Raw genomic sequence first — 25,539 nt, forward strand, 5'->3', positions numbered from 1 at the left:
GGCTTCAATAGCGAAACCAGGTTAGCCTCATTGAGCGTGTCCGGGAGTGCCGAATCCTCAATGGCGTTGGCATAGAGCTTGAGCAGCTCTGGGATCAGTATGTCCGAGCAGGCCTTAAAGAATTCGGCGGGTAGGCCATCTGGGCCGGGGGACTTGCCATTGGACAGACCTACTTACTCCTGAGGCAAAATAGCCGGGAGCTCTGTTGTTTTACTAAAATTTTAAGAAATTTGTCACAAATACCTGTTTTTTAAAGCACGCCGACATTGGCATTCAGGAAACCTTTCAGAACCAAGCACTGCACAGCTGACTGATCGCTGTGGCAGCACCTCGCTTTCCCTGACCACTCCGGCCGCCATCGACCGCGAGGCGACAGGCCACGCCCACTCTAGGCCACGCCCCCTAAACCTTGATCTCCCTGATAAAACATGTGCTTACACCGGACGCGCAGCGGACGGGCGCAGCGGGCGCGCCGTCAGCGCGCCGAAGGCGCGCCAAAGGCAAGCCCGTCTGGGCCCGTCCGGGCCCAGACGGCCTCAGGCCTAGATACTCTGCCCAACTCACAGGAACGTATCACTTACACCCGAGAAACGCTGCTCGCCCGGAACCCTAAAAAACATCCCCAATGCAAATACATCCTCAAGGAAGATACTCCCTTTGAAGTTTGTAGCCTCTGTAACAAACCAGAGGTAACGGAAGGTCACCAAGGACGCTGCACAGCTGACTGATCGCTGTGGCAGCACCTCGCTTTCCCTGACCACTCCGGCCGCCATCGACCGCGAGGCGACAGGCCACGCCCACTGTAGGCCACGCCCCCCTCCGAGCACTTAACAGCGCTGAATCTCAAGCGCTAAGGCAGACCTACTTACTCCTGAGGCAAAATAGCCGGGAGCTCTGTTGTTTTACTAAAATTTTAAGAAATTTGTCACAAATACCTGTTTTTTAAAGCACGCCGACATTGGCATTCAGGAAACCTTTCAGAACCAAGCGCTGCACAGCTGACTTATCGCTGTGGCAGCACCTCGCTTTCCCTGACCACTCCGGCCGCCATCGACCGCGAGGCGACAGGCCACGCCCACTCTAGGCCACGCCCCCCTCCGAGCACTTAACAGCGCTGAATCTCAAGCGCTAAGGCAGACCTACTTACTCCTGAGGCAAAATAGCCGGGAGCTCTGTTGTTTTACTAAAATTTTAAGAAATTTGTCACAAATACCTGTTTTTTAAAGCACGCCGACATTGGCATTCAGGAAACCTTTCAGAACCAAGTGCTGCACAGCTGACTGATCGCTGTGGCAGCACCTCGCTTTCCCTGACCACTCCGGCCGCCATCGACCGCGAGGCGACAGGCCACGCCCACTCTAGGCCACGCCCCCCTCCGAGCACTTAACAGCGCTGAATCTCAAGCGCTAAGGCAGACCTACTTACTCCTGAGGCAAAATAGCCGGGAGCTCTGTTGTTTTACTAAAATTTTAAGAAATTTGTCACAAATACCTGTTTTTTAAAGCACGCCGACATTGGCATTCAGGAAACCTTTCAGAACCAAGCGCTGCACAGCTGACTGATCGCTGTGGCAGCACCTCGCTTTCCCTGACCACTCCGGCCGCCATCGACCGCGAGGCGACAGGCCACGCCCACTCTAGGCCACGCCCCCTAAACCTTGATCTCCCTGATAAAACATGTGCTTACACCGGACGCGCAGCGGACGGGCGCAGCGGGCGCGCCGTCAGCGGCCCAGACGGCCTCAGGCCTAGATACTCTGCCCAACTCACAGGAACGTATCACTTACACCCGAGAAACGCTGCTCGCCCGGAACCCTAAAAAACATCCCCAATGCAAATACATCCTCAAGGAAGATACTCCCTTTGAAGTTTGTAGCCTCTGTAACAAACCAGAGGTAACGGAAGGTCACCAAGGACTTCGCCTTGGCCTTCTGAATTGCAGGTCCCTGGTAAAACACGCCCACGAAACTAACATTCTCGTCCAGGACCTGACGCTAGACATTCTGTTTCTGACGGAAACATGGCTGACCCCGCACAGTGATTTTGACATGGTCAATGCAACACCCCCCGGTTATCAAATATGCAGCCTAAATAGACCAAGCGGGAGAGGTGGTGGCCTAGCCATAATCCACAAAGACAATCTCAAATGCAAAATGGAACGTGGATCCATCAGAGACTGTGAAAGTTGCAATTTCACCATTCAGATCTCCCCATCAATCTCTCTCTCGGGAGTTTTAGTGTACCGTCCGCCGGGCGCACTCGGAGAATTCACCAGTACCCTGATGGAGCACATCGCACTAAAAACTATCTCAGTCTCTAACTTCCTCCTCCTAGGGGACTTTAACCTGCATTTTCTGGATCATGCGGACAATGCAGCAGTTAATCTTCTTGCTGATCTCACCACAGCCGACCTCCATCTTCAAAATACTAAAGCCACCCACGAGAAAGGCCAACTCTTGGATCCAATTTTCACCAACATTAAGAACCTAAATACCCAGGATCCCACCCCTTTGCCTTGGACAGACCATATGCTGATCCCTATGCATTGGTCACTCATAACAACTCATGCTACGAAACAGAAAACTAGGATATACACCAGACGGTGGTATAAATTAGTACCAGAGGAATGGGAAGCTAAACTACGTGAAACCGCTGGCCCTCTGCCCACGGACTCTAACTCCGCTAACAGAGAATTCAATGAGTGGCTAGTCCATCCCCTAGACAGTCTTGTCCCTTTGACCAGTACATTAAAACACGTTAAAAGAACTAATCCCGCCCCCTGGTACATACCCGCCCTCAATGCCCTTAAGAAGGAGTGCAAAAAGGCAGAACGCTCCTGGAGAAAAAGCAAGTTGACACCAGATAAAAATACGTATCAGTCCGCCATGAAAGCATACAAACGAGCCCTTCACGCTGCAAAAAGTGCCTTCTACGAGGAAAAAATAAAAAGTTCCTCTTGTTCAGCCAAAGAGACCTTCTCTATCCTTAAAGAGCTCCTCCAAGTCCCTGACCCCCCACAGAAACCCATGGACCCCAAGGCAGCGGAAGAAAAATGCGTCAATCTGGCCACCTTCTTTGAAGAAAAAATTAAAAAAATCATCACCTCCCTTCCCGCCTTGAATCCTAACACCATAATGAGAGCCAAGGAGTCGTCGTCTCCGCTTAATAAACCACAGCTAGCGGCGCCCGGACCAGTTACAGAAGAGGAAGTGATGGCTACACTCATTTCAACCAAGAGTGGAGCCCCCAGTGACCCAGTTCCCATACGGTTCGTCAAAACCATCCCTCAGACCATAGTCCCCCAATTGACGGCCCTCATTAACATATCGCTGGCACTAGGAGAAGTCCCCTCAAACTGGAAGGAGGCCGTCGTCAAAGGGCTTCTCAAAAAACCATCGCTAGATCCGGCAGACCTATCCAACTACAGACCTATCTCCCTCCTTCCTTGGATAGGCAAGGTCGCCGAAAAACTAGCAAACAAAAAACTATCACATTTCCTGGAGTCAAACCATCTTCTTAACGACTCACAGACGGGCTTCAGACCAGGTCAGGGTACGGACACAGCCCTTCTAGCAGCAATAGAAAAAACTAGGGAAATCATCGACACAGGAGGATCAGTGGCAGTGGTCCTCCTAGACCTAAGTGCGGCCTTTGATACGGTCAATCACCAGGTCTTAATCCATCGTCTCGATAACATCGGGGTGAAAGACAAGGCGCTAAAATGGCTCTCGTCTTTTCTCTCCCGACGCTCCTTCCAAGTATGGGAAGGTGAAAGCCGCTCCCCCTCCATTCCCCTCCAGTGTGGAGTGCCACAGGGCTCATCCTTGAGCCCCACGCTGTTCAACGCGTACATGGCCCCACTGGAGGAACTGGTGTCCCCATTTGGTATCTCGATAGTTAGCTACGCTGACGACACACAGCTGGTGGTAACGCTCTCCCACCCCAAGCAAGAGCCTTCCAATCTCCACGACTGCCTAGCTAGTGTACATCAGTGGATGAGTGACTCTGCCCTGAAATTAAACGGCTCCAAAACAGAGATCCTGCTCCTAGGACATAACGGCCCAAACCTCCCCCCTAACATCTGGCCCGCTTGCATGGGTGAACCGCCCACCCCCAAGACGGAGGTCAAAAGTCTGGGAGTATGGCTGGAGACCGATCTCACTTTCAGGACACAGGCAAGAAAGACGGCCGGCATTTGCTATGGACTTCTGAGATCCTGCAGGAAGGTCCTTCCCTTATTACCCTTCCAATCGCGCCTATTGCTGATCCAAGGCCTAATTTTATCTAGGCTGGACTACAGCAACGCTATCTACCTAGGAGCTCCAGAATCCACCCTCCAAACGCTTCATAAAGCCCAGAATGCCGCAGCCCGACTCCTAACAAATACCCCGGCCAGAACATCTGCCAAGCCCGCACTGAGGACGCTGCACTGGCTCCCCATTAGGGAAAGGGTAACTTTCAAGGCCCTCTGTCTGACCCACAAGGTACTGCACAATGTTGGCCCCCCTATCCTAAGTAAGTGGATTACACCGTACAGACCAACGAGAGCGCTCCGTTCCGAACATGGGAACTACATCACGATCCCCAAGGTGAAGAAGGCCCGGTTCGGTGGCCGTCGTTTTTCGGTCAACACCGGGAAAAAATGGAACACACTCCCCCTGAGCCTCAGAACAGAACCAAATCTCCTTCGGTTCAGGAAGTCCCTCAAAACCCTACTCTTTCCCTGAGCCATTCCCTCCCCCCCGGCGTTCTCCCCTTGGTGAGTAAGAGGTTCAGCGCTGGGATACCCTCTGGGTGACTACGCGCTTTAGAAATCTTTTAAATAAATAAATAAATAAAACAGTGCGGAAATGGCCTCACGCAGTTCCTCCTGGGTGAACGGTGCCCCCAGATCCTCTTGTTGTGTGTCTGTTAGTGAAGGCAGTGGGATGTCTGCAAGATAGTCTGTGATGGTGGCGCGGTGACCCTCAGTTGCGACCTGTACAGGGACTGGTAGTGCCCCACAAACGCCAGATGTATCTTACTTTGCGTGTATACTATCTCCCCCTCAGCTGTGCGGATAGCGGACACTGGCTCTGTGCGGGTTTCTTGCTTGACCAGCCAAGCCAGCAGCCTCCCCGGCTTGTCACCGTGTTGGTGTACTCGCGCAGAGTGGGCCGCAAAATTAATGTGTCTCAGTCTTTCCAGTAGCGTCGCATGTTCCCCCTGGGCCTCCTGCAGCCGGTCACTCGTTCCGGCCACCGCTTCCCGTTCCCAACGGAGCAAGTCCGCTTCCACCCTGCCCAAATCTGCCTCCAGTGTCTTCTGTATACTTCTCTGCGCGCCCAGGCAGTGGCCTCGTACCACCACTTTGAAGGCGTCCCATTCCACTCTCGGGGAGGACGCCGTGCCCGAGTTATCAGTGAAGTATTGCGCTACGCAGGCCTGCAGGGAGTCCCTGAAGGGGGCGTCTAGCAACATAGCAGGTTGTAGTCGCCATGTGGGGATGGGTGGGTGTGGGCGTTCCCAGGCTACGTTCAGCGTGTGTGGGTTGTGGTCTGAGTGCGTGCGGCCAAGGTATTGAGAGCCAGTAATGTGTGGTAGCATTTCCGTTGACACCATGCATCTGTCTAGGCGGACGTGCAGTGCATGTGCCCCCGAGTAGTAGGAGTATATCCTAGTGTCTGGGTTGTGTGCGCGCCATGCATCCTTCAGGTCCCATTGTGTCGCCCACCGTGCGAGTGCCCTCGTGACCCCCAGGGATGCGGCGTCCGGCCTGGGCGGGGCCGAGCGGTCCAGCACAGAGTCCAGCACCGTGTTGTAGTCACCTCCCAGTACCCAGGGGACGCCGTGCCAGGGCGCCAATCTCTCCGAGAGGTGCACTAGGAAGCTACCTTGGTCTGTGTTCGGAGAGTAAATGGACGCCAGAACTACTGGTTGCCCGTCCAAGCGACCCTTCACTAGAACATACCTCCCCTCCTGGTCTGTGAGAACTTCCGACATTGTGAAGGGGGTACCCGGCCTGACCCATAATAGCGTTCCACGGGCAAACGAGGAGTAGTCAGTGGCGTACAGTTGCCCCCGCCACCTGCGCCGCAGCGCGGCCACTTCCGCCCCACATAGGTGTGTCTCCTGCAGGAGCGCGATCTGTATTTGTTGCCTCTTCAGGTAGGAGTATATTTGGTATCTACGCGCAGGCGTGTGCATACCTCTGATGTTCCAGGTACATAACTTTATCGCAGCCATACTAGTGGTGTGTGCTCCTCCCCCACAGTTCTGCAAACAGCAGCCCCACCAAGGGCCCTCTGAGCACCATGGTCAGCACGCCCGTACCCACCCCTCGCAGTACACTCAACAAATTTCAGGAAGATTTCGGGTAGGGGAAAAACAGTGAACAACAGTAACCAACCGTGGGTGAATCCCACTAAAATACCAAAAGGGCAGTGGCGAAACGGGCCACCGTCCATTGTCTCAATTGAGAGGGACAACCGTGTTAGTCTAAAGGGCAGTGTGCACAAGCACAGATGCGGCAAGAAGGTGGTAAGTTAATTAAGGGAATCAAGGCCCATCCCCGAGCCTCGTGATGCAGGCCGTTGCTAGCCTCCGTCTGCTTGCCGGTGCTCGTCTCCACGTTGTCCATGGGGGGGGGGCCCCGCTTGTGGGAGTCCCGGCCAGAGGGGGCAGAAAGTTGCACTACTTGTGTCCTAAGTCCCTGGCAGGGAATGCACTCCTCCCTCCCGAGCCCGCCCCCGGGTGTGCTGTTGAAAGTTAGGCTGAAACCGTCAACATTATCGGCGCCCTCTTGCTCTTCTCGAACCCTTTTCGTGCGCGTAAACAGCCGCCATTTTGAACACCATGGCTTCCCTGCCCTTTCCTGATAACCAGCGCGTCTCTCTCCCTCTCCTAGCCTCACGGGCATCCCCCGCATGCTGACAACCCCCTCGCCCTCACATGTCTCGGGTCATAAACCCCTCTCCAGCGCAGCACGGCCTCGGAATCCCATCCTGTTCCCAGCACGACACCCCCCCTTTCATTTCTTACATGGTCCCAGGTCCTTTTGATGCAAACCCCATTTTCCTGTGTGCCCGTCTGTCTTCCCGCTCCCAGGCCGCCATCTGGCTCTGCGGATACTGTTTATTACCCCCAGTACAGTAGGAAGCTTCCCTCATCAAAGGACCCCCGAGTTGATCAAAGCCCCCACCCCATGAGATCCGATCGAACCCCACACATTCCGTGAATCGGCGGAATATCCAACTGCGCGATGATCACCACCTGTTGTGACCGGGGTGGGGACTTCAACTGTAACTATGTGTGGGAACGGACCTGAAGGGGAGATTCCAAGGATGCCTTTTCGTACATCAAAGTATTAACGAGAATGTGTTTCATGCAATAAAGTGATTAACTTGTGTATAAGAGGCCAGGCCTCAGAGATGCGAGTAGAGCACCTCAGAACGATACCTGCTGTCGGTTTTGCTGTGTTCTCCTCCGGAGAGAATAAAAACCTTGTTTCCTGCCTTCCAGTCTCCAGCGCCTGCCTCTTCAGTAGTTTAACTTCCTTGTGGGTTCAAGAGGCGACACCGCCGGGCAATACTTAAGGATCTTATATTCTGGTTGGTAGCGTCAGCCCTTTTACAATTGGCGTCCCAAGCGTGGGGCCCATCAGCGACTCGTGGATCCAGTGGGAGAGGTCCTGACGACAGAGTGAACGACTGCAACGATCGGGAACGCGTCTGTCCGATAGATCCTCGTCTGACAGCCGATCATCCGAACTTCACTGGTTCCGAACAGACCTCTCTCGAGTGATCTACGGTCCTGACTGGGAACCATCAGGAGTGCCGCGAGGATAACGGAGAAGAGAGGACGATCGGGCGCTGGATTCGGAAGACAAGAAACTGTCCATGCGGTCCGGGTAAGGTTGTGTAAACACGACAAGTTGCAAAATGATTGCTTGATTGCTTGATTGTTTAAAAAAATACTAGTATTGCTCTTTTTATTTATTTGGAGATTCGCTGTCTGCAAACGGAGAAACAACGGGCTCTCTCTTTGCAAGCAGTGGAGGATAGGTAGGGCAGCAGCCGTGCTTATTTTTTCTCCCCCACTCAATAATTACTTGAAACTGAACTGTTGTTCGCAAAACTATTGTTTTCTGGAGATTCTCTGTCTGCAAACAGGGAAGAGACCACCCTTTTTGCAGATAGTGAAAAGGGTAGGTAACGCAGATCTTTGCGGACCTACTCATTCTCCCCATTGAATATTTATTGGTCTTTTTGTTATTTTGGTCCATGAGGTATTCACTGCCTGCAAACAACGTAGAATAGAAATATTCTGTCCAGTCTTTGCACCTAGTGATAAGATAGGCAGTGCTGACTTTTTAGTCCCTCATTACGAGCCGTCATGTCTGTCTTCTCCCCACTGATTAGTAGCCTGTTTAGCCCGGACCGCTTATTAGAGATGGACCATCCAGCCCCACTGGAAGGCACCCCTAATAAGGACATGTTCATGAAGCATGGATTGACCGCTATAGCCTATAGTAAACTATGGCATAAATATACGAAAAAGGGTCAAGAAAGTCAGTGGCCCCTGATAGGATCCTTCGATGATGATAAAATAAAAACGCTAGAAACAGCCCTGGGTAAAAACAAGACAACACCCACTATGCTTGACAGTTTCGGCATGTGGCGCAAAGAAACTGAACAACGTAAAAAGAAAACTGAGAGTAGGTTGGAAAAAGAGCTGCGAAAAGCAGCCCACCTAGCTGCCCAGAAACTAGAAAAAGAGATAAAGGAAAGAGAGAAAGCTAAACAGAAACTAGAAATGGAAACACCAAGCCAGTGTCCGGTTAGAACTCCCTCCATGCTCTACCCTGATTTACCCTCGAAACAACGAGCCAACGAGGATCTGCTGTTAGGTCCTCCTATCATCTACATGCCCCCTCCATATGCCCCTTCCCAACCCTTAGCGCAGCACGCGCCACCCCCAGGTACAAACGAAAGTACCGCCACAGCTTCGGCCCCAATGGCCTCTGTGCCAGCCGAACCCCTTGTATTAAATACCGCATCAGCAACAACGTTAGACGACCATGAGACTCGAGGGGCTGGCCCTGCAAGAACAAGCAGACTAAGCAAAGATGAGCGAGCAGGGATCGACAAAATAGCAAGGACACTGGTAGAAAGGAAGGAAGATGAAGAGTACATCACGGATATGTTCAGCTCGTATACAGGGAGTCACAGACGACATTTTACCGTACGACTGTGTTATCATGTCTTGAATGCATACGAGGACCGATATCGAGACAACGGTCCCGGGAGCCTAACGACTCTGTACCGGAAGGTCGATATCGGGGATGAGGGCGAGTGTGATGTGTCGGACCTCCTTACGCGTACGCTTGAGGTTTTCCGCCACCTCACTGAACGAGAGCCGGGGGCTAAATCCGCGACCCCCGTAGTGACCAAACCACCAACCGAGCAATCTAACACCATGATGCCGATACGAGAGGCTGCCCCTTACTGGGTTCCTCCCCGAGGTACAGGGACTCACGATGATGCAAACAACCAAGATGCGAAGGGAAGGGTAGTGTACAACTGGGTCTACCAGCCATGGGACCGGCAAGAGATTCTGACATTCCGGAAATCTCTACCCGACCTACGTAAAAACCCCACTGCCTTTTATACTGAATTGGGTACAGCCCTGGGCTCAACGATTATGACCCTGGCTGACATCGACTTGTTCTTCGGGTTATGTCTACCAGCTGATGTGTGGAAGCAAATCCAGAAAGTCGACCACCTTGAGCTGTTTGGACAAACCTGGTCACAACTCAATGACCTGGATAAACAACGGGGACCAGGACAAAAGCCTTTGAAATCCATTCTAGACCTTCCAGATAAAATCGTAGAGAAATTAAAAACCCTGATCCCAGAAAAGAAAGTGGACTGGTCGATAGTAACAGCCTGTCGCCAGAAACCCCAGGAGGATGTATCGGAATACTTCTCCCGGTTTGAAACGGTGTTCTCCGATTACAGCGGCCAGGACATGACCACTGCAACCGGACACCATCTGTTTGTCCAGAATTATGTTAAGGGCCTGTCATCGGAGATCTCCCAGAAACTACAGGCCAGCGAGAGTAGTTGGGCAGCCTCCAAACCTACAGCGATTCTCCAAATGGCCCAATATTATGAGCATCAGAAAAATGAAAACGATAGGGCAACAGAGAAAAAGAAGAAGGACTTAAAAGAGAGGGTGATGATTGCCAAACTACAAGGGGTGACTATAGGACGAGACCAATATCGGGGAAACTACCAGACGAACGTCCCTAAGACTACATTTCCCCAGGACCGCACTATGAATTCCTACAGTGGACGCACAGACCTTAGAGAGAACCAGTGTGCTTTCTGTAAAGGGACTGGCCATTGGAAATCCCAGTGCCTAGTTCTTCTGGAAATGATTAAAAACAAAGACCCCAGGGACGTAGCAAATGGACTAAGACATAAGGGACAACAGCGAGGGCCCCCAAATGACACGACTAACGACAGATCAGGCAGAACCAATATCAACAATCCGACTATGAAGACGCCCACAACTTCGCATAGGACAGCCAAGGGCAAGGGAGGGATCCAGTCGAGCTCTATGTTGACCAGCAGGGCCCTTACGTCACTGCTAAGGTCCTGGGTACCAAGTCTCCATTTCTGGTAGACACTGGCGCAACACGTAGTGCGTTATCTAAACGACTGATTCCAAGGGCACCCTTGTCTGGCTCACTCATAACATCGACAGGTTTCGATGGAACGCCCTCCACCAACCCTTTGTCTGCCCCGATTCTCTTTGACGTAGAAAACAACACCGCTGACACCACGTTCTTGCTCTCCTCCAATAGCCCTGACGCCATTATGGGACTTGACTTACTGAAACACTTCCGAGCGACGATCAGGTGTTCTCAAGATGGAGTTCGAGTGTTTCTTTACGACAACCCCGTCCTGCTTAGACATTGCACTCCCCAACACATGTTTTCCATCACCGACGTTGACGCATCCCTGCTGGACACTCTGCCTCCGTATCTGTGGGCCAAAGCGGATTCGGACGTAGGGCGTATGTTAATTGACCCAGTACACATTACTGTCCCTCACGGTACTGGTACCCCATGCAGTCGACACCCTCCTGAACCAAACCAAGACGCAACATCTGACGAGTGCACGACTGACTGGATACGAACTGACTTTGCTTGCCCCCCATATCACCCTGAAAAGATGCACCACACTGAACCCGGCAACTCTGTTACCCTTGCCAGAGAACGATCCCAATGTGCACCCCGTGCATGACTGCGTGACTCTTACGGACGAACAAACCAAGAGTAGGGTTGATCTCAGAGACACGGCTTTCCCTGACCCCGACGGGGAGCTGTGGGTGGACGGTTCTTGCATCAAACTCTCCGACGGTACCACTTCCGCTGCCTATGCAGTCACCACGGCTCGAACCGTAGTAGAGACAGCCCGCATCACCCAGCGATCTGCCCAGGCAGCGGAACTGATTGCTTTGACACGAGCCTGCATCCTGGCAACAGGAACCACAACGAACATTTACACCGACAGCCAGTATGCCTTCGGGGTGGTTCACCATTTTGGGCTCCTTTGGAGGGAAAGGGGATTCTTGACCTCACACGGCACACCCATTTTGCACGGGGATCTAGTCTCCGCCCTAATCGAAGCTGTCCTCCTCCCCAACAAGCTTGCCGTCATCAAATGCCAGGCACACAAGAAGGTGACAGACATTATTGGACAGGGAAATGCACTAGCCGACATCACCGCCCGAACGACAGCTGAAAATAGGACGACAACACATATGTACGTGACCAGGTCACAAGCGGAAAAATGGACTGACGTTGGAGACACTATCAGGGACATTCAGACGGCTAGCACACAACACGAGTTGACTGAATGGACACGGGTGGGATTAAAAGACGATGAAGGCTGCTGGCGGACAAAAGACACGAACAAATGGTTGCTACCTGATTCATACTTGATTCCCATACTGACCATGGCACACTCCCCTGCCCACATAGGATCAGCCCCCATGATCGAACTTGTCTCCAGGGTTTGGCACAATGATAAGATCCCAGATTCCGCCAAACGCCTGGTCCAACAATGCTTAATATGCCTGCAACACAACCCCGGGAAACGAACTGTAGTACCCCGGGGGGGATTTGGGGTCCCAAACCACCCATTTGAAGTCCTGCAGATGGACTACCTCCAGCTAGACAGATGCCAAGGCCTAAAATATGTACTTGTTGTGGTGTGCGCATTTAGCAAGTGGGTGGAAGCATATCCAACCCGTGACAACACCGCTATGGCCACTGCAAAGGTTCTGTTAAAGGAGTTTTTCCCCCGTTATGGCCTCTGTCGTGTTTTATGGAGTGATAATGGCCCCCACTTCATAGCCAAAGTTATCCAGCTCATCCTAAATGGGTTGGGTATTAAACAGAAATTCCACGCAGTCTTCCACCCCCAATCTGCTGGGCTTGTCGAACGACACAATGCCACACTAAAGCTTAAACAGGCCAAAATAGTGGCTACCACGGGTCTGAAATGGCCCGACGCCCTCCCACTGGCATTGCTATCAATGCGCTCTACCCCCACCCGACATCACTTGACCCCTTATGAAGTTGTCTTCGGTCGACCCATGAGCGTCTGGTCTGCCCCGAAACCAACTTCCATTCATGACGTTCCGGACGTCCTAATGTCTGATTATCTGTATAAATTGACTGAAACTCTGTCTATCATTCATCAGCAGGTGCAGCAGGCCATCCCCGATGCTTCCAGGGGTCCGGGTCACGCCATCCAGCCGGGGGACTTCGTGCTGATCCGGAATTTTCAGCGATCAAAGAGTCTGGAACCCCGGTGGACGGGCCCCTGGCAAGTGCTGATCACCACTCGGACCGCACTTCGAGTGGAGGGGAAGAAGCACTGGCTGCACGCCCATCACTGCAAAAAGGTCTCCTCAGCCCTGGCCACGACAGACATCGTCAATACCCAAGAAGAACTCCTGAACAAGGACCGACCGTCGTTGAACTGCTATCCCGACACAGAGACACTTGAACTTTCAGAACATCCTGATCCCACTGTACCATCTCGAGAAGGGTATTTCCTGCGTCGAAAGGAGGGAGCTTTGGCTAAGTAGGCCACGGACTAGGTTAAAGGATCTCAGAATGGTGACCCAAACTACCAAGGGTTACCTGAAGAGAAGCTAAACTAAGTCTGTGGTCCTGCCCACTACCGAGCACCTTGAAAACGAAGATGATGGAAGCGCCAGATAAGAAGATGATGGAAGCGCCAAATAAGAAGCCGACGGAGACAGCAGGAAATACCCACTACAGAAATCCGAGAACAGACAGACTCCATAGCTCAAAGACAATTGCACTCTTCATCGTAATCCTCTTCTGCTTTCTCCTCATGACCGCGCTCTGGATTATGGAAGAGCATGCACCTGCTCGCGAAACATTCCTAACCACTGCTCAGCCTACAACCATGAAGGAACATTATCTAATTTCGCTCTCTCCTCAACTAAGAGAGAGGCGAAAGGAATTTTGGAATAACTCTTTCGTGCAGCTGCTTCACCAACACAATCTTGCCACCAATGCCACCAACTGCTGGATCTGTGGGTTGCTGCCCCATGCCACTGGACATTCAATACCATTCATCCCTTCACCCTTCTCTGTTCACGGCTCCTGCCTTGCTTGGCTGATCCTCCTGCAAGAAAGCTATAAGGACAATGCCACCCCAGGCGGAACCATAACGCATTTCTCCCACGGGGTCCGACGAAACAAAACGAAGATACACTTCTGCCCGCAGACCTCCAACGATTCAATCCGAATGGACATCCCGGCTAAAGAACGGATCGAAATGCAGGTGTTCAACAATCCAACCAGACCCACCTTCTCCTATCTGCGGAAACGAACGGCGGCCACTCTGACTGTGGCCTTGTCGGTCATCAACGTCACAGGCCACATGTGCGTAGAAGGACTTGGGACACAGCTGGTGGGTCGCAGCGCCTGCCGCTTTACCAGAACTTTGGATTCCACGGATCCACCTTCCTTTGTGTCATCACCAAACATGTATTTCGTCTGCGGCACCAAGGCCTACACCTGGCTCCCCAAAGGCTGGGGGGGGCACTTGCTTCATCTCCTTCGTCCTTCCTCCGACTTATGTGGCCCAAGCGAATCACCATAGACAAAAACGAGCCAAAGACATTGAACAAGCCGACTCAACAGGAGCACAGTTCCTCGATACTATGAAAGGACTCGTCCCCCTCTGGGGCCCGATGGCAAACAGCCGTGCCATCCGACACCTGACTCAGGCAGTTGAGACAACTATGAACATCACAGCTGGTATCTTTGCTAACAACACTGCCGAGCTCCAAGCGGTCCGTCTGGTGGCTCTCCAGAACCGCCTTGTTCTAGACGTGGTTCTGGCGGACCGTGGAGGAGCATGCCGCATTATTGGGTCCAGCTGTTGTACATATATACCGGACAACTCACCATCAGTGTACAAAGCCATTGAACATCTTCACAGACTCTCTTCGGAAGTCCACCAAGAACAAGAAGAATGGTCGCTTGGTGGTTGGTTCTGGAACTCCGTTAAGAACTGGGGCTGGAGACTGCTCGCCATTATCCTGATTCCTGTAGTCGTAATATGTGGTCTATGCTTAGGAATTCAATGTCTGCCACCTTTGTGTTCTTTATGTGCAAATTGTATTTTCCCCAAAACTGTGGACTTTGGAAACGAACACATGAGAGCATTATACGATACCGAGGTTAGGAATTTGATGAAAATTGACATTGAGTAAGCAAGTTGGCTAGATATGTTGAAAAGGGAGGACTGTTGAAAGTTAGGCTGAAACCGTCAACATTATCGGCGCCCTCTTGCTCTTCTCGAACCCTTTTCGTGCGCGTAAACAGCCGCCATTTTGAACACCATGGCTTCCCTGCCCTTTCCTGATAACCAGCGCGTCTCTCTCCCTCTCCTAGCCTCACGGGCATCCCCCGCATGCTGACAACCCCCTCGCCCTCACATGTCTCGGGTCATAAACCCCTCTCCAGCGCAGCCCGGCCTCGGAATCCCATCCTGTTCCCAGCACGACACCCCCCCTTTCATTTCTTACATGGTCCCAGGTCCTTTTGATGCAAACCCCCTTTTCCTGTGTGCCCGTCTGTCTTCCCGCTCCCAGGCCGCCATCTGGCTCTGCGGATACTGTTTATTACCCCCAGTACAGTAGGAAGCTTCCCTCATCAAAGGACCCCCGAGTTGATCAAAGCCCTCACCCCATGAGATCCGATCGAACCCCACACATTCCGTGAATCGGCGGAATATCCAACTGCGCGATGATCACCACCTGTTGTGACCGGGGTGGGGACTTCAACTGTAACTATGTGTGGGAACGGACCTGAAGGGGAGATTCCAAGGATGCCTTTTCGTACATCAAAGTATTAACGAGAATGTGTTTCATGCAATAAAGTGATTAACTTGTGTATAAGAGGCCAGGCCTCAGAGATGCGAGTAGAGCACCTCAGAACGATACCTGCTGTCGGTTTTGCTGTGTTCTCCTCCGGAGAGAATAAAAACCTTGTTTCCTGCCTTCCAGTCTCCAGCGCCTGCCTCTTCAGTAGTTTAACTTCCTTGTGGGTTCAAGAGGCGACACCGCCGGGCAATACTTAAGGATCTTATATTCTGGTTGGTAGCGTCAGCCCTTTTACAGTGCTTAAGGATGAACATGGGTCAAGTGGCGGCCCGCCAACACCCACCCCCCCGGCCGCCAGTGCCACTGAGGCAGTACTCACAGTTCCAGATGTCCACAGTCCAAGCAGCCGGCAGGGGGGGCGAAGAGAGTTCCCACAGCGGTGTCTGGCGTCAGCAGCGCCTCAGCGTCCAGTTGGCCATTGCCGCCTCTCCCCCTCCCCGACAGCAATTCACAGATTCCTCCAGTGGGATCAGTGGATCAAATCAGATGTTTGTGGCGTGACGTCAGGTAGGTCTACGGAGATCTGTGAGTTCGGGATCCCATAAATGGCCTCATCTTCATCGCTGGGCAGTGCCTGTTGGCCTTCCCCAAGGTTCGTGTCTTGTGATGGCGGATTGCTGAGCTGGGAGACCCTCCAGAGAGCATCGCGCTGTTCCTGTAACATCTGGTCCAACGGGGGAGAGTGTCGCGACCCTTCCTCAGTCCGCTGAGATTGCTGTGGTCTGTGCATGCGGCGGCGCCGTGGGCCCCACATCCTGGGTCTCGTCTCGCCTCCCCTGGAGTGCCTGGGTGCCGTATCCACTCCTCCGTCCAGCCAGTCGCTGACCTCCCCGGAGGTTCCGAAGAAGTAGGTGTTGTCCCCCGCCACCACTCTCAGCTTTGCAGGGAAGAGCAAGGAGTATTTGAGGCCTGCAGTGCGTAGCCTCTTCTTAACCTCCAAGAAGTCGTGCCTTTGGCGTTGCACCTGGATGGTGTAGTCGGGGAAAAACATGATCGAGGCATTGTCTATGCGTATTTCTCCCATGCGTCTCGTTTCCCGCAGCACTGTGTCCCGGTCTCTGTAGTTCAATATCCTGAAGAGCAGTGGTCTTGGATTCGCGCCGGTTGCGTAGGTTCTGGTCGGCACTCTGTGCGCACGTTCCACAACAAAGTGGGGCGATAGCGTGCCCTCAGGCAGCAGGGCCCGGAGCCAGTCCTCCACATGCTGGGCGGGGTGAGTCCCTTCCCATTTTTCCGGGACGCCCACGAGCCGGATGTTATTGCGTCTCGCCCTCCCTTCCGCATCTTCGGCCCTATCTTCCAGGAACTCTACTCTATTCAGGAGATCCTGCACTTGCTTGTCCGTCTGGGTGACCTTGGGCTCGATCTCCTTCACCACGCCCTCCAGAACCTTGGTCCGGTCGGACAGCTTCCTGTGGTCGTCCCGCAGGAGGGTCAGATCCACGGCAACTCCGTCTATTTTAGACTCCAGGGAGGTTCTGGTCTGCTGCAATGACTGCTCCATACGTTCGACAGCCGCCAGCACACTGTCTAGCCTCGTGGCCAGTTGTTCGGCAGCCATTTTGTTAAGTAGTTTATCCGCTTTCCCCCTCGGCGGGGCCCCGCCGGTCCCTGTGCGGGTCCGCACCCCTCCGGACATGTGCGGGGGTGCACGTCCTGCAGTGTCTCTGTGTTCGCCGCTCCGGTGGCCCCTCCGGGATCACACCACTCCCGGGTCGTGGGTCCGGCTGCCTGTGATCATCCCTTCAGTCGCGGCTGTCGCCCTCGCGCCCAGGGGGGGGGCCAGGCGGGTCCCCTCCCTCCCTCGGCGCAGCACCGCCACAGCTGGGGGCCCCGGGGGGTCCGAGTGTTGCGTGCTTGGCCGGCCACCCCGGCCTGGCCCGCCCCCCCTAGCACGCGGGCCCCGCTGCCTCCTGAACAGTCTCCACCGCAGCGGGGGGGGGGTGGAGGGGGGCCCGTAGGTTGGTTTGGCCACAAATGTCTTCCCCTTGCTTCCCCACTGCAGCGGGGGGGGGGGGCGTCCGTTTCGCGGTCAATGCCAGAGGCCCGCCGCGGCAGGCGCGGGGGGCGGCCCCTCCGTGCTGGTCCACTCGCGCCGGCTTGGGGGTCTCGGACTCACCAGGTGGTGTCGTGTGGCGTCCCGAGGGGGTCCTCTCGTCACTCCCGCAGCTCACCAGGGTCAATCCCTGCTCCTCAGTCTCTTCCGGCGAGTCAGCTGGGATCCCGGCCGGGTCTCTCCCTCCGCAGGGCTCCGCGTTGGGGATGTCGGGCCTCCGTCCTCCGGCGGCCGGGCCTGTCACTAGCACCTTGCGGTGGGGCGGTGCGGCTGCCGAGCCCCCGGCGGGCGCCCTCAGTGCGTCTGCAGTCTATTGGCGGCACCCGGACAGCTCGGTGCGGCCTATCAGCTGGGGCCTATGCTCTGGGCCCAGGCCTCGGTCTCTCGTGACCACTCCGCCGGGCAAGGGGCCTCCAGTCCCGCAAGAGGACCGCAGGACAGGTCGGGGATCGGCCCGTCGGAGCCTCCGATCGAGGGTCTGCCAGACTGTCGGGGCAAGCTCCGTGGGTGTCCGCCCGTGATTTCCGGCGGCTACAGTGAAATTTGGAGGAGAATCGGCTCGGGGATGGGGAGCTTAACACGGAGCTCTACCCAAACTCGTCCTCCGCCATTGCGTGCTTAGCCACGCCCCCTTCAAGGTGTTGTGATAGTGTGCCTATGAAGTGGAAATGAAAGAATGCAGATTCAGAGAATGTTATCGTGGATGTTCAGGCACACAAATGTATGTCAAAAGTCACTGTGTTTAAAAGAGATGGCAATTTAAGAAACGTGAGCATGTAAATGCTGGTGTTTCTAACCTGGCCTATCCTGACCAGATAACTTCAATTACAGTATAAATATGAACTTTGCAATTATTATGCTTAATGCCATGCTAATCATTTGGAGCCTATCACTCACCACTATGGCACTTATTGCTTAGTCAGCACATTTTCAGGGTAGCATAAGTCACCTTGCAAACTTTTAGATTTTCTAATTACATTAAAATAAAGTGAATTAATGTAAAATTGATAGCAGCAGTTTAGCACTTCCTCCACCTAATTAGTTTGGAAAAAACTCCAATCTATCCTAGCCAGGCTGGGGCTGGACCCAAGTGTGGTGGATGGCAGAGTCTGGCTCATTTCAGCTGGGCCTAGACTTACTGACCTTGCTCCATGCTGGGCCCTACCTGTCAAAAGTCCAAGCTTGGCTGCAAGCCAAGAGTCCAGGGAGTTGGAAGCACTTTGCTAAGATAGGTCATGGTATAACACAATGTTTTCAATGGAGTTTGGCATGCATATACCATGCAAAAGCCACCACGTTGCCTGCGTTGAAAGGGGTAGCCCACAACCATGATGGGCGACCCTTCAAAACAACATCCCAAGTGAGCCAGACCCTCAGCCAGGTCAATCAGGAAAAACACCAACTTCAAAAACAAGAAATGCCTATGTATCCTTATCAGACCTAGCTAGCAAGATTAGAATGCAACACACAATATGAAGCTCCCAGCAGCTACAGGGCACAAATCAGAGAAATGTTTCTCTGTGGGACTAATTACAACTGTCCATTAAATTGCGATCCAAGTAGTTGGATGTTTGTTGATCCCAGTATTTTTCAGGTGCATTATAGATCGCACACTTCATTACATTTCAAGACGTCAAACCTGCTGAAATTTAACAAGGGGAAAATGCCCAGTATTTAATGGGACATGCAGATTTTGGTACAGCAAGCACCAAAATCCCCACAATTCCCCAAATAATCAAAACAATCAGTAATTATCGTATCTGATCATTTCCGAACCTGGCGTAGAATTGTATTGGATACCATTAATATCACATCCCGCTAGGGCGACTTGTAATCCAAACCTACATCAGTAGCCATAATTAAGCACACTTATGCAATCCTACATTTTATTATTATTATTATTATTAGAACAGTTTTGTATAGCGCGTAGTTACCCTTAAGCATCCCAGCGCTTTTAATTGAATCTACACAGCGATTTTAATTGAATCTACACAGTCACGCATGGATTCATGCTTATAAAGACTGTAGGTTGAGAGCCTTCGAAATAAACGTCACCTTTAAAGATGTGGGAAACCTCTTTACACATAAACTGAATGTATTTATTCTAGACTCAGCATAAATATTTGAAAGGTTACGTAGTGGTATAAAAGCGTACATACAAGAAGTTCAATCCCTCCTGGTAACACCCAACTTAAAAGCAGGACTACCTAACTATCTTGCTTAGAAACTGATCATTGCTGGATGTCCACGGCACCCCCTGAGCGTGGACTGGCTTCTCTTCGAAGCTCCAATGTAAAAGAGGACCAAAAGAATAATTCTCAGTGTGGAACGACACTCCGTCAGCTATTAGAACAATATCATCATACAAAACATTTAAAGGAGAGCACCTCCACCTATGAAAGCATACCTGCCAACTCACACGGTGCCACCGTGTGTCCAAGATTTCAGCTCCCTTCACACTGTCACCCGGTGAGGAGCCGAAATCACATGGTGGCAGAGAAAACGAACTGAAAACCAATGTAAACAGTGGATTTCCAGCCCGTTTTCGAGGCTGTAAGCAGCCGATGTCCATTAAAGGATGAAAACACCCCAGGACATTGGCAACAGGTTCCATGACCCTTTGCTTTGGGGTTTTTGTGAGGGGGTGGGGGACTTGGTGAGGGGCAGAGTTCCTCTTAGATAGCTCTCGGCACGAGGCCACGCCCCTCCAAGGCCCCTCCCCCTTCTCACACGGTTAAGTTACTTTGTAAGTTGGCAGGTATGGGAAAGACACCCAGAGTCGGGTAATGCCTGTAACATTAATACTGTTAATGATAGTCTCTTGTACTATTTTTGTCCATATTGCTTCATTTTTACAGTTTTGGACACTTAATTATCTCCTCCTATGTGCTAAACTATTACTCTACGTAACCTTATGACATTTGAATCACATCATTGCTTTAGTTTTACTAATATGTGTGCAATACAGTTTGTTTTTGGTTATGGACACCTACAAATCTTCTCTGTTATATTGACAAAATAACGAATAGTGCCACAAATTGTGCCACAGTGCACTGCTTAATTTTCCCCTTCCTGACAAATAATTTAGTCAACCATGCTGTACTATTTGGTCCTCCCTTAATGCATAATTCGAGTGTACCGGGATATAACTGTTCTCCCGAACAGAATGTATTACTATGTAAAGCGCTCTGACATGCTGAATTCCTAAATTATCTGTATGAAGCTGCAAATAAATGAGACAAATCGATCTTTTTGAGCAACATTTACAGGAAGCATTTAAAAGACAAGTGCTTGACTCACAATAATAGTCTACCTTAGTTTAATTGAAGATGATCTCACCCAGGACACTGCAATAGAGACTATTATTTTAACTGAAGGGTAAGGATCGCAACAAGAAGTTAATAACTGAGGGAGTCAAAGCAAGCTGGGGGGAGGAAAGGGGGAGGGAGAATCTGCTCTCATCTGGTAAAGTGCAGAGGGCTTTGGAAGCTGAGCTGTAGTATAGTTAGTTTGCCTGATATGTTCAGATGGTTGAAGAAAAAGGAGTAAACACCCTGATGCTGCTTTGGACTCTAAAGTTCTTTAGATCATAAGTGTTTCAATTAAATTCCATCCTGAAGCTAGTTCACAGGAAGCTGGTAGGATGTCAGGTTTGCTAGTCCTTTATGTGGCCAGATACATTTTACGTGGTGATCGAATAACTTAAACCTTGTGATAATTGTGAAATGATCACACATGACCATATTGCATTGCCACGGTTGCTGCATAATACATATGTGTGGATGTGACATACCTGATTAAATCGAGGAAAGCATCAGCAGCTGTTACTGGTTCGATTTTGCCTTCTCGGTGCATGTTTTCCTTTGTACCTTTCCCCGGGTGAACAATGATCACGATAACTATCCCAATGAACACGGCGATGATTGTGGTTGTCATGTAGTATACGACAGCTCGGAGACCCATTTTGCCTGAGGCTTTGCTGTCAAGAGCAGCCATTCCTGCAAAATAAAGAGTGAAAAACTTTAATGGTAGAATATAGAGAGGTTCCACCAAATTGTTCATATATAATCACTGTCGACTCAAAGAGACATTGTAGCTAACCGAGGAGGGTTGATGGTTCTAGAGAAACAGGTATTTCAGCCCGAAGGTACGAATAAACCGCCTGTGAGCTCATTGCAGTTTCTAAAACTTACTCAATCGTTCCATAGTTCTAATGTGGAGCTAAATTCACATTGACTGTTCCATACACATGAAGAGGAAGCTAACTGCACTTTTTCTTATTTCACAATATGGGGTGTGGAGTCCTAAGTCATTTTAATCCAGTCCATGAAACCCCTTAGCTCTCAGAAGCAACAACATCATATCTCGCCAATACCAAAACAACACCCAGCTTTATATGAGTGTCTGTGTGACTAGTATTGCCTCTAGACTGATACACACCAGATGTCAGGGTCAATTAAAGCTACATGTGGGCCAGTTCTCGATAGTCAATCGCTAAAACTCTGAAATTCATTTAGTGGCTTGAGAAGACCTTATTGTGGATTTGGCATTTTTGTCACAAAGCTATCTACTGAAGGTTCCTTACTTGAAAGGAAAGGGTGGGAGGTTTGAAAGCAATCTATCAATGAAACCCATGGTTCATTTCCTACTCAGAGTAGTGATAGCAGTGAAGTGCACCCCTTGAACCCCCTTCGTCCGAATGTATTTGATCTGATTTTATTTTCAATGGAATCATCCATTGGGGACATTGGTTGGGCTACATTGGTGTCTAAAAGAATGCAATAAGCATCATGTTCTGGTGTCATTTGATCAAAAATGCTACGGTATGGAAATTGACATGATATTCCCTTTGGCCCGCTTCATCAAAAGCTATATCAAAGGAAACACAACCTTTGATTGTACGATAGCACAGGAAGTGTCACCATCAAAATGAATGCCAAAGCTCAAAATGCTCTAAAAGTTCAAAATAAAGCCAAAGTTTTCTGTTGTTTCAAATGAATAAGCTACAGTAACTACAAATTCAAACTTCAGCAGATAAAGGTCAGCCACATTAAAACTAGGTTGTTCACATCCTATGGCACTGAGGGTGGGAGGAATGAAGGACCCCACAGTCGTGGCGGAGAGGACTGAGCACCTCTCACTCAGACAACACCACTGATACATCCAGGTGTATCCCTGCCTGGGCGAGGGGGAAAGGAATGCCAAGTTTTTCAAGTACATCCTTTCCTTTCTCTGTACTGTTGTGTGGCAGCACTGCTCTACTGGCATCAGGTAGCAGCTGCCAGAGGGGCAGTTATGTACTAATGGAAGCCATGGGTGCACATACCAAATGATTCTTTTTTACAGGGTGGCCTTTGAGTATACATGCCCATCAGGAGCTACGATAATTTCTTTACTCAGTTCCAGCTACCGCTGACCAATCAACTGTTGTTGATGTAACATCCAACCCTTACACATCAGACATACACCACAAGGACAGGCCACCACAAGTCACCACTAAGTGCTTTCACATACACATGGCACAGTGGAGCACACAACACTCTTTACACACAGAAGAACCAGTGCAACACACACAAGCCATAATATAGTACATCACAGGACATCCCAATGTTTGACCCTCATCAATCACCCCAGCGGTCTATGGGAGACCGCTCTGCTGGTACTACCTGTGTTTGTGAACGTGTACATTTCTGCTCGTGAAAACCCCTAAAAGTCTCCCAAATGATGCACCAGGATGTCGTTCTATAAAAAAAGTTGATACTGATATTCAAATCATACACGAATCTCTCATTACTGAGTATAAATATCTCTATGAGAAATATGATTCCTGTCTAGCTAACTCTCAGTACCGCTGATGATACCTGAAAGCCACTCTCTATATTTTAAAGGAGCTGGATTTGAACATGATGCTAATGATTGTATAATGGCTACGCTGCTAAATTATTGCACTTGATGTATGTACAAATAGCGAATTAGACAGGGTTCCTTGTACTGTGCTGAAGAGACGCCTGCGTCAGTGTGGGCTGTGGGAAGTCAAGGAGTAGTGCATTATGACCATCCAGATGCAAAAGTATGAGGGCTTCAACAGCAGTTCTGAAATCGCTTTCTGGGAGAAACAATTTGACTTTCTTTAGAAGAGAGAGCTGGCACCAGGCCGCCTTTGCGTTTTTCTGAAAGTATGTTCCTTGAGGGTGAGGTTGGTGTCCATGGTGCCTCTAGTCTATTCATATGCTCAGCCCACTTAAATAGGGAACATCAGGGACTCCCAGAACCCACTGGAGTGGGGAACATCAGGGACTCCCAGAACCCACTGTAAAGGGGAACACCATGGGCTCCCAGAAATCAGAAGCAGGAGGACAAGGGTGTTGTTTTAATTTGTCCTGCAGGTCTACCAGTTAAAAAAGAGACACCAGCCCACTTACACTATCATGCCAACATTCTCCTTCCACATCCTGGTGGCAACTGTAGCTGCATGAAAATCCTGATGGCGGCTGTGGTGGGACGGCTGCAGGTGGTGGCAATATTCAGCCATAGGTGTTAGTGGTACCAGGCCTTATTTCTAGATAGGGGCAGGTTGGTAGCTGTACTTAACTCTTCTGGATGACGCTGTACATTCTATTTACTTGGAGATGCCTTCTCAAGGGGAATGTCTTGAATTTCAGTGCTTCATAAATGTGAAAGAACTGCTCAAATGAAGTGGTAGTGTTGGGCCTGGTTACAACCATCCTCATCTGAGAAGAGGAGGCACAATCTTAAATGCTAATGCACTTTGTGATTTTTGGTTTCATTTCTAAGGGTATGCAAATCTCACTTATTGTGACAGGTTGTTGAGAGGGGGCTATCTGAAAATGCGACACTTAGAATGCACAAATTGGTCACGGGCGAGAGTAACTGGTCCATACACTCTGTACGTCTTCTGGCTTATGGAGCTTTGGCCAATCTGACTGGCCAAAAGCCTACAGGATTGGTTGGCATTTTAATCAGTCAGATTGACCCAAGGATCCCGTGCCTGCTGTGAGCCTTGGTACAGAATAAGCCGAATGTTGTGCATGTAATTCAGAGGAGCTTAGCAGAATCAGCCAGGGATTCCACTTCTTCTAGCAAAGAGACATTTCACCTACTCTTGATAACTGTTGGTTCTTTAAAAGGCTCTAGTGCCAGGAGCAAACAGATAAGAGACAGTTAAGCGCCTGTTTCTAGAGTTTATGTCCAAAAATCAGCCTGGTCCTTGAATCCCCTGCATGAGGTGAATGCACTAAAAAGCATACAGCCTGCTTACTTAAGTTTACTTGCATACATGTATGCATTTAAACATTCCATTCAATGTAACTCAATATTAGAATTACTGATCAAGAGGAACGTATTTATCTCTCAATGCCCTAATACTACTCTTTTAAGCGGCATAATTGAATTATGATATTCTGCGTACTTGCTAGAAAAGATTTTTACTCCTACATGAGATGGATAAACCCTGTAAAAATTTAAAAAATCAAAATGTTAAAAAGGTGCTCGGAGCAAGCCACAGGCCCCAGACCTGCATATAACAAAGTCACAATTTCACAATCTAACTGCATTTCGTTACCGGATATTTAGTTAGGGAGCTAAACAGAGTGTCCATCATACATAACCAAACAGCACAACTGTCACTATGTACATAGAGTATGTATATCACCAAGGTAGTTGGTACATATAGAGGTTTCTACCCAGGGTTACCAATAGCTAAGTCTGAACAAAGGAAATGGAGGCAGATCTAGGAAAAACAGGAACAACCAGGAGGCACAAAGAGCTGGGAAAAGTCCAGACCGATGCTGAGAGGCCTAGATAGACCTGAGAAGCACAGGTAGTCACTGGTTGGTATAGACAGACACTGAGAGGCACAGGCAAACACTGAGAGGCACAAATAGATAAAAGGAGACACTGAAACAGAAAGAGGAGCACAGACAGACACTGGGAGGCATAGGCAGTCACTGAGAGGCACAGGCAGACAGTGGGAGGCACGGG

The 25,539-nt window shown here is 50.6% G+C and overlaps 1 protein-coding gene across 2 annotated transcripts in view; it reads right to left on the reverse strand.

The window, feature by feature from the left end:
* The window catches only part of SLC1A3 (solute carrier family 1 member 3), a 203,383-nt gene that overhangs the window by 41,030 nt on the left and 136,814 nt on the right, over positions 1–25,539 (reverse strand). For both annotated transcript variants that reach the window (XM_078674953.1, XM_078674954.1), the window contains exon 4: positions 21,332–21,536. In XM_078674953.1, the coding sequence (XP_078531079.1) occupies positions 21,332–21,536 (205 nt within the window). The remainder of the gene's footprint in view (positions 1–21,331; positions 21,537–25,539) is intronic.

Source organism: Lissotriton helveticus, chromosome 2_1 (assembly GCF_964261635.1).
Source record: "Lissotriton helveticus chromosome 2_1, aLisHel1.1, whole genome shotgun sequence".
NCBI classification, from domain to species: domain Eukaryota; kingdom Metazoa; phylum Chordata; class Amphibia; order Caudata; family Salamandridae; genus Lissotriton; species Lissotriton helveticus.